Genomic DNA, 9,724 nt, shown 5'->3' on the forward strand with positions numbered 1-9,724 from the left:
TTAAATCACCGTTGTCGACGTCATACCATCAGTTTACGACTTATATTGATGCATCTGATAAATTGTCAGAAATCGGAAAATGAAACAGGAGGGTTTTGAATCGTGTTGTCGTAAATCGATATGTGAAACGACAGGGAAATGTAAATCGTGTGTTGAATTCTAACGGCAGAGAGTCGTGAATCGTATTGTTGCAAATTGGAATGTAAAACGGCAGGGAGACGTGAATCTTAAAAGAGCTAGAACCAGGTCAGTTATGCATTGTACGACGTAATCTATTTGGCCACAGGTCAACATTGCCAAGAAGAATGAGTTGAATTCGCTCACTCCGTTTTATTCCATTATATAAGAGAAATTTTCAAGTAGCTACACTTAATAAAGTAGGCAAAGATAATACAGTATTTGCATTTTTATATCACCGAAATTGGTTAGTTTCTAAAATTAATCCTAAAACATTAAAAATGAAAATACATTTTTTTAGGTTTTGCCACTGAGATATCAAAATGTATCAACTTTAAAAAAACTGACATTTTCCACACTTTGACAGAAATCAAAAGGGATATTTTCAGTGTGGAAAATCAATTGTGTCATTGACCAATCAGAAAACACTTTCTTTGTTCTGTTAAGGACGAAGCGATGGTATAATATATGGATGTTTTGGTATATATTAACTTCATACACTAAGGCATTATATGTCGCTGAGTAAGCGTCTGAAGAATACTATACAGAGTTGTGTAATGACCGCATTTCTATGAACATAAAAGTGTGAATGTATTGAAAATTACCCTTCAAATTTGTATACAAAATATTGGTCACTGTTCTTAGTTCGGTCAGTTCGGCAACATTGGGCAATTGAATTGACTCGATTAAGTTACCAAAAGCCAGATTAGCTGTCTGCACTGAGAAATAAACATTTAGGCGATACGTTTCTTACTTAGCAACTCCTGTCGGGATTTAAGAAAATAAATCTACCATAAATTTAAACAAGAAACTGATTTCCTGCATAAGAAGAAATATCTTTTAAAATGATAACCGGTAAAGCTTACGTCTGCATGGTTTATGTCTGAAGTAACTGTGTGTTGATTAACAGATATGATCAAATTACTTAAATAGAACAGTATACGTGCTGATTGTCCGACGGGAGATAACTCGTAATCTCGCTAGCGCCCGCCGTTGATCTATTGTTAGCTCAAAAATTACACAAGCCTGCAATCACAGAAAATCTCAAATAATAATATAAATGCCACAAATAAATCTTTAACCTAATAAACTTTCAAATTTGGTTCTGTTATATAAAACAACAAAGTGTCGGACTCGTTATGTATCATCGAACAACAGCAGCACAGAGAAGAGGAAGGAACTAATCGTATCTCTATTCATGCACGTGAAATCACAACAACTCACGAGCAGAAATTATCAACGCGCGCGGAAGGTTGCCGATCCGCGACTTCCTTGATAATAACAGTACTTTATTTACATATTGTCTTTGTGCTGTCATTCCAAATTTGTCTTACACTTTAATTATAGTTAATCATTCATCGCTTAAATCATCTTTACATAAATTACCTCTCCGTTGAATTTTGTCAAGGTTTTTCTATCGTTTTTATGTTAGAGTTAAATACTTACATGTAACTGTTTAACATAGGTAGATCGCACAAGCGACCAGTCCTGTAATCCTTTCACATTCTCCTTCAATTAAAACAGTAACCATAAGAATGTGTTTGATACTTTCCAGTGTCTGAATAAATTAAATAGAACACGTTTAAATCACTTATTTCAAATGCTTTTGAATAAAATAATTTCCGCTTTTAATTTGATCTTAGCTCTCATTTTATAATGGATCTATTGAACCAATTCACCCGTATCCGCCCCCTCCTAGTCCCTACTTCTATTGTACACAAAAGGTATTTAAATCAAGATCGGACGACATTTGGGTTTTTGTGACGTATGCCGGAAGTGAACTTTAGGGTTAACTTTTGAGTATAGTGTGAGGCCGATTCTTTATCAGCACAGTCTGTGATCAGCAGGCCGGTAACTAGTACAACACAACAGTCAGGCAGAGATATCCTTTGTACCTTACGGCTTCAACTTACCTGTGTGATTTTTTGTGTGGTTGGAAATCTCAATTATAAACCTGATGGAATACATCACGAGATTATTCGTTGTTCTCTGCCTGTCTTTGGTAACGGTAAGTCAATATGTATTTTTCATTTGTTTCAAGTGATAGAAAGTTATTATAAGAGTTTCCCCTGTATGGACTTAGATATATAAAGTAATACATAATTTACTTTCTGAAGAAAATATACTTTTTATAACACAACATTAAAAACGTTGATTTAAATTTTGACATTGTAGTTATAACGATGACGATTCAGCCGTAATGGCAATAGTGTTCAGAAAAATGATAAATATGAGGAATGAAACAATTATGGAGTCATTTTTTCTCACGAACTATGGATAATATTGTTCTGGACTAAAACGGTTCTGTTTGACATATATACATTCACTCTGTTTTTTATAAACATGATCACAACTACTAAAGTTAGTATTTATTTCAAAATCAATATCACAATCCTGTTAGATCTAATAACTAAACTGTTTATTATCAAAGACTTAAAGAAAAATAAAAAGCTTTCCCTAACTACCTATCTTAACTTTAATGAAATTTTAATTGTATCTGATTAAAGTCGTAAGTTCTAAAAAAAAAATACCTTCTAACTAACATTCAAAATTACTAATTAACAGAAAGTCAACAACTGTGACGTGGATGGTATTTTAGTGATTTCAGGAAATTGAGATAATCCGGATATAAATCATCTCAGTACTTCCTGTTTCTGTGGAATATTGCTTGTGTTTGAAATAATATCGGTTTCGCAATTTAATTATCATAGGATATTTTTCCCCGTAAATATCAATCCGGATATTAGTTGACCTTACTATCGTCTCAAGACAAGAAAACCGCCATTCAAAGTAGAGCGGAATTCGTGGGAAGGGCAAAACGAATATGGGGTTTGTTTTGATAAAAAAAAGTAACACCCACCAATAGCCTTTAGAACGGTATATAGAAACCTAGTATTTCGGTCAGGCTCTTTTAAGTATGATAATTGTAGTCTTTTACATTGTATTAGATTAATTCCGGTCCCTGTGCATGTCCTGGTAGATATCGCCCACCCTGGAAGGAATATGACGTCACGGGTATGTGACACACCACCCCAGATGGCTTGCCATTATTTAACTTGAATAGTGTCGATCGCAGCTGACATGCCGTTCTATTCATTTACACGTATCAGTGGGCATGTGTGAATGTAAATGGCACGCAATTAAAATACAGTTCGGGTAGTTGATATTTAGCAAAACATACATGTATAAAAGTTGTAATGAAAAGAAATGCTCAAGAAATGGTCATACTATTCCAGTCCTCAAGGAAAACACATATGCATATATATCTTCTTTTTTTGTTGTTAATTTTCCGTTAGATCTCTTGGTTATCGCTGATTTGGCGGGCTGATAACAACAGTAATCAGATTATCAAGTCGTTCGGCAGGTAACAATACCGTACTAAGGTATTTAGCAGGGGTGTATTTAAGTACTAGAATAGATAGTTTAAATGTTGGTTGTAAAAAGGGTCTGTGTTTAAAAGTATACACGTGGGAATTATACATTGGACTGCTACAGGGGATGGTTGTTGGTAAAACAAGTCGGTGAGTTGTTACATGTACAAGGTTTGGTTGTAACATGGGTTTGCTGTAACGCGGTTTGGTTGTAACGCGGTTTGTCTAAAACAAAGTTTGACTGTACCTGGGTTAAGCTGAAACAAGGTTTGACTGTACCTGGGTTTAGCTGAAACAAGGTTTGACTGTATCTGGGTTTAGCTGAAACAAGGTTTGGTAATAACCTGGTTTTGGTCTTACAAGGTTTGTTTGTAACGGGGTTAAGCTCTTGCAGGGATTGGCTTTAACAGAATTTGGTTGTAACAGGGTTTGGTTGTAACAGAGTTTGGTTGTAACAGGAGTTGGCTGTAACAGAGTTTGGTTGTATCAGGGTTTGTTTGTATCAGGGTTTGTCTGTGACAGGGTTCGGTTGTGACAGAGTGTGGTTGTGACAGAGTTTGGTTGTAACAGAGTTTGGTTGTAACATAGTTTGGTTGTAACAGAGTTTGGTTGTAACAGAGTGTGGTTGTAACAGAGTTTGGTTGTAACAGAGTTTGGTTGTAACAGAGTGTGGTTGTGACAGAGTTTGGTTGTGACAGAGTTTGGTTGTGACAGAGTTTGGTTGTAACAGAGTGTGGTTGTAACAGAGTGTGGTTGTGACAGAGTTTGGTTGTGACAGAGTTTGGTTGTGACAGAGTTTGGTTGTGACGGAGTTTGGTTGTGACAGAGTTTGGTTGTGACGGAGTTTGGTTGTAACAGAGTGTGGTTGTAACAGAGTTTGGTTGTATCAGTGCTTGTCTGTGACAGGGTTCGGTTGTGACATAGTTTGGTTGTAACAGAGTTTGGTTGTATCAGGGTTTGTCTGTGACAGGGTTCGGTTGTGACATAGTTTGGTTGTAACAGAGTTTGGTTGTGACAGAGTTTGGTTGTGACAGGGTTTGGTTGTGACGGAGTTTGGTTGTGACAGAGTTTGGTTGTGACAGGGTTTGGTTGTGACGGAGTTTGGTTGTATCAGGGTTTGGTTGTAACAGAGTTTGGTTGTATCAGTGCTTGTCTGTGACAGGGTTCGGTTGTGACATAGTTTGGTTGTAACAGAGTTTGGTTGTAACAGAGTTTGGTTGTAACAGGGTTTGGCTGTAACAGAGTTTGGTTGTAACAGAGTTTGGTTGTAACAGAGTTTGGTTGTATCAGGGTTTGTCTGTGACCGGGGTTCGGTTGTAACAGAGTTTGGTTGTATCAGGGTTTGGTTGTGACAGAGTTTGGTTGTAACAGAGTTTGGTTGTATCAGGGTTTGGTTGTAACAGAGTTTGGTTGTAACAGAGTTTGGTTGTAACAGAGTTTGGTTGTAACAGAGTTTGGTTGTAACAGAGTTTGGTTGTAACAGAGTTTGGTTGTAACAGAGTTTGGTTGTAACAGAGTTTGGTTGTAACAGAGTTTGGTTGTAACAGAGTTTGGTTGTAACAGAGTTTGGTTGTAACAGAGTTTGGTTGTAACAGAGTTTGGTTGTAACAGAGTTTGGTTGTAACAGAGTTTGGTTGTAACAGAGTTTGGTTGTAACAGAGTTTGGTTGTAACAGTGTTTGTCTGTGACAGGGTTCGGTTGTGACATAGTTTGGTTGTAACAGAGTTTGGTTGTAACAGGGTTTGGTTGTAACAGGGTTTGGCTGTAACAGAGTTTGGTGGTAACAGAGTTTGGTTGTAACAGAGTTTGGTTTAACAGAGTTTGGTTGTATCAGTGTTCGGCTGCGACAGGGTTTGGTTGTAACAGAGTTTGGTTGTGACAGAGTTTGGCTGTAACAGAGTTTGGTTGTAACAGGGTTTGGTTGTATCAGGGTTTGGTTGTATCTGGGTTTGGTTGTAACAGAGTTTGGTTGTGACAGAGTTTGGTTGTAACAGAGTTTGGTTTAACAGAGTTTGGTTGTATCAGTGTTCGGCTGCGACAGGGTTTGGTTGTAACAGAGTTTGGTTTTTGGTTGTAACAGAGTTTGGTTGTAACAGAGCTTGGTTTAACAGAGTTTGGTTGTATCAGTGTTCGGCTGCGACAGGGTTTGGTTGTAACAGAGTTTGGTTGTAACAGGGTTTGGCTGTAACAGAGTCTGGTTGTAACAGAGTTTGGTTGTAACAGAGCTTGGTTTAACAGAGTTTGGTTGTATCAGTGTTCGGCTGCGACAGGGTTTGGTTGTAACAGAGTTTGGTTGTATCAGGGTTTGTCTGTGACAGTGTTTGGTTGTAACAGAGTTTGGTTGTAACAGGGTTTGGTTGTAACAGAGTTTGGTTTTTGGTTGTAACAGAGTTTGGTTGTAACAGGGTTTGGTTGTATCAGGGTTTGGTTGTAACAGGGTTTGGTTGTAACAGGGTTTGGCTGTAACAGAGTCTGGTTGTAACAGAGTTTGGTTGTAACAGGGTTTGGCTGTAACAGAGTTTGGTGGTAACAGAGTTTGGTTGTAACAGAGTTTGGCTGTAACAGAGTTTGGTTGTAACAGGGTTTGGCTGTAACAGAGTTTGGTTGTAACAGAGTTTGGCTGTAACAGAGTTTGGTTGTAACAGATTTGGTTGTAACAGAGTTTGGTTGTGACAGAGTTTGGTTGTAACAGAGTTTGGTTGTATCAGTGTTCGGCTGCGACAGGGTTTGGTTGTAACAGAGTTTGGTTGTAACAAAGTTTGGTTGTGACAGAGTTTAGTTGTTACAGTGTTTTGTTGTATCAGTGTTTGTCTGTGACAAAGTTTGGCTGCCACTGCGTTTTGTTGTAACAAGGTTCGGCTGTTATTGGTTTGGTTGTAAGGATTGTTGTAACAGGCTTCGGGTGTTCGGGGCTTAGCTGAAACGGGTTTGATTCATAAACGGGTTTGGCATTTACGGAGCTGTTACACGGTTTTTTGAAGCAGGGAGTTAGGTTGTAACATGATGTAACCGGGTAAGGTTGCAGCATGATGTAACGGGGTTAGGTTAACGGGGTTAGGTTATAACATGATGTAACGGGGTTAGGTTATAACATGATGTAACGGGGTTAGGTTATAACATGATGTTACGGGGTAAGGTTATAACATGATGTAACCGGGGTTAGGTTGCAGCATGATGTTACGGGGTTAGGTTGTAACATGATGTAACGGGGTAAGGTTATAACATGATGTTACGGGGTTAGGTTATAACATGATGTAACGGGGTTAGGTTATAACATGATGTAACGGGGTTAGGTTATTACATGATGTTACGGGGTTAGGTTGTAACATGAATTGGATGAAACAGTGTTGTGATAGTTGACGGACGGTTATTGTTTTGTTGTACCGGGCGTGACATGGATATGAGAATTCGTTACAGCAATATAAATGCCACTCGAAATATCATAAGGGGGGGTATTTTTACCGAATATTGAATCCCCCCCCAAACGTGTAAGACGTGTAAGATTACTGTAAACACCTTTGTGTTTAGGTCCAAATATTTATGCGATAGCCAAGTTACGTAACTAGCTACTATGCCATAATCTGATTTACGACCTAAAACCCGACCTACCAATTCACGGCCTATACATTATGTATTTAGGCGGTGTACTATCATAAGGAGACACATGCAACATATGTAAATTTTAAATAATCTTTAAATACAAAAATCTGCCCAACCACCAATTTAACGAACAGTTTTAAAACATATACATATATATATATATATGTATTAATACAGAGTTTACTTTTCCCCTTTGGTAATACGTTAATTTGACCGGCACGTGTTTCATTTAGTGTCGTCTCCCTCTGTTTGATCAGATCGCAGGCCAGTCCAACTCACAATTGATAGAATGTTTATCCAATTTAAATTCTCAAAATGCCTTATTTATCCAAACCATCTACAATGTGGCTGGAGAGGGCAGGGTTGTGGCGACTGGTGTGGTTAGAGACCTCGGACCTTATAGAACGGTTACAGACACTACTGGGTGGTCTGTACAACACGTTTCCACCCCGGGCCCTACTGGGACCACACCGTAACATTGGTTCATAATACAGTTATACTTTACCTCTTTATTTGCTTTTAAATGACACTCAGTGGTCAGTGTCGACAGAAATCTGTATTTGCTAATTATTTAGGTCGAAATATGAGCATTTGGGGTCACCTAATTTATCTTACGTTGTACTTGGTAAGTCCGTAAACATACCTCACGGGAATGACACCCTAAAGGGGGAGAGGGCTGAGGGGCCACACTGTAGTCGCAGAGAACAAAACATCATATGGTATCTATTTAATTTACGGGTGGATTTCAATCAGAAAATCATAAAAGGATCCTTATATGAAGAGGAGCAGGTATTATACTGATGAAGAAAGTATTGACACCCATAGGGACTGAGGGGGCCTAAAGGGGCTGAGGGGAAGAGCTATTGACACCGATAAGGACTGAGGAAAGAGGGGGAGGGGCGTTAAGGGTTTTAACCTTTAATTAACAGGTCTCCTATGACTAACTGGTGGATTTAACCAATGTTTGGGGCTGATTAGGATTTTAACCAATGTTTGGGGCTGATTAGGATTTAAGCCAATTTTTGGGGTGATTAGGATTTTAACCAATGTTTGGGGCTGATTAGGATTAGAATTAATATGCACCGACTAAACTGTTCTCGAATGTTTGCAGAAATAGAATTGCTGGAAAAAAACGGACTATTATTATTCTCTTTATTTCCTCCGAATAGAAGATTCACAAACAGAACAATTCATACATGCATTCATTGAAGATCGACAAGTAATGACCCCGCCTTTATATTTCCTCCTCTCATTAATCCACAGGCTCAGACGTTGTATTTGCATTTAATAGTGATTACTTTTACACAGTACGAAACCTGTCGGGGAAGATGTCGTCTGCCCAATATGATTTCCTCGTGTCAATCATTGCCATGTAATGTATCATACGTAGGCACTTTTAGTATATACTTATCAACGTACATATAGCTAAATGGGAAACTAAATGGTAATTTCATGTACAATAGGTGATAAATCATATCTACAACACCAGCGTAGTGCATTCTAGAGTATTTAACAACAGCTATCAATTAACCACGTCTTATTCATTAGAAGGTGTCATGAATTAACCAACTTCATAAGTACAATTAATTTAAGATTTTGTTTATGTAACGCTCTCCCAGAAAGGTAATTGGTATCATATGTCCTAAAGTGTCCATAATTGCAGGTAAATTGTGTCACAGGTGAGTCTGGTGTGCTGAAAAGCCCCTATGAACCTGGGTTCGTGCAGTATTTTCTTACATGTACGTTAACAGAATTAGTTAACAACACGTCTTTCACAAAACTACTACCGTTAATTATACACGGTCACTGCACTTAGATAGCAAGCAGCTAGTCTCCAACGAAAACATGTTTCAGCTGCACATTACCCGTATAGCCAGGTGCGGAGTCCGGGGGGGGGGGGGGGGGGGGGNAACCGGCTACCCAGGCATCAACAACCCACAGGGACATGAGAGTTTGTTACATTATGTATACTTGGTCTTGACTACATCAAAACGCAGGGACACGATGATATGTAACATTGTTTGGACTTGACTACATTGAAACACAGGGACCTGAGAACTTGTTATGTATGTTTGTACTGATGTCTAGAGAGTAGTGACGGACGTGTTTAAACCACAGTTGGTAAAATGGTACTAATATTACCCTGTACACATCAGATCCAAACATACCTTCTCCTCCAAATGTTCAGAGTACTGTGCTTCGAAAGAGTACACAAAATAAAGCAGGAAGGACAGGGTACATAACATGTTCAGACAAGGTACATAACATGTACAGACAAGGTACATAACATGTACAGACAGGGAACATAACATGTACAGACAAGGTACATAACATGTACAGACAGAGTACATTACATATACAGACAGGGTACATTACATATACAGACAAGGTACATAACATGTACAGACAAGGTACATAACATGTACAGACAGAGAACATTACATATACAGACAGGGTACATAACATGTACAGACAAGGACAGAGTACATAACATGTACAAACAAGGTACATAACATTACAGACAAGGACAGGGTACATAACATGTACAGACAAGGTACATAACATGTACAGACAGA

The 9,724-nt window shown here is 38.4% G+C and overlaps 1 protein-coding gene across 1 annotated transcript in view; it reads left to right on the forward strand.

The window, feature by feature from the left end:
• The first annotated feature begins 1,978 nt into the window (after positions 1-1,978).
• The window catches only part of LOC110454787, a 45,934-nt gene continuing 38,188 nt past the window's right edge, over positions 1,979-9,724 (forward strand). Inside the window, exon 1 of the mRNA XM_021504492.1 lies at positions 1,979-2,185. Coding sequence (XP_021360167.1) covers positions 2,135-2,185 — 51 coding nt within the window. The 5' untranslated portion in view covers positions 1,979-2,134. The remainder of the gene's footprint in view (positions 2,186-9,724) is intronic.

This window comes from Mizuhopecten yessoensis, unplaced genomic scaffold (assembly GCF_002113885.1).
Source record: "Mizuhopecten yessoensis strain PY_sf001 unplaced genomic scaffold, ASM211388v2 scaffold8065, whole genome shotgun sequence".
In the NCBI taxonomy this organism is placed as follows: Eukaryota; Metazoa; Mollusca; class Bivalvia; order Pectinida; family Pectinidae; genus Mizuhopecten; species Mizuhopecten yessoensis.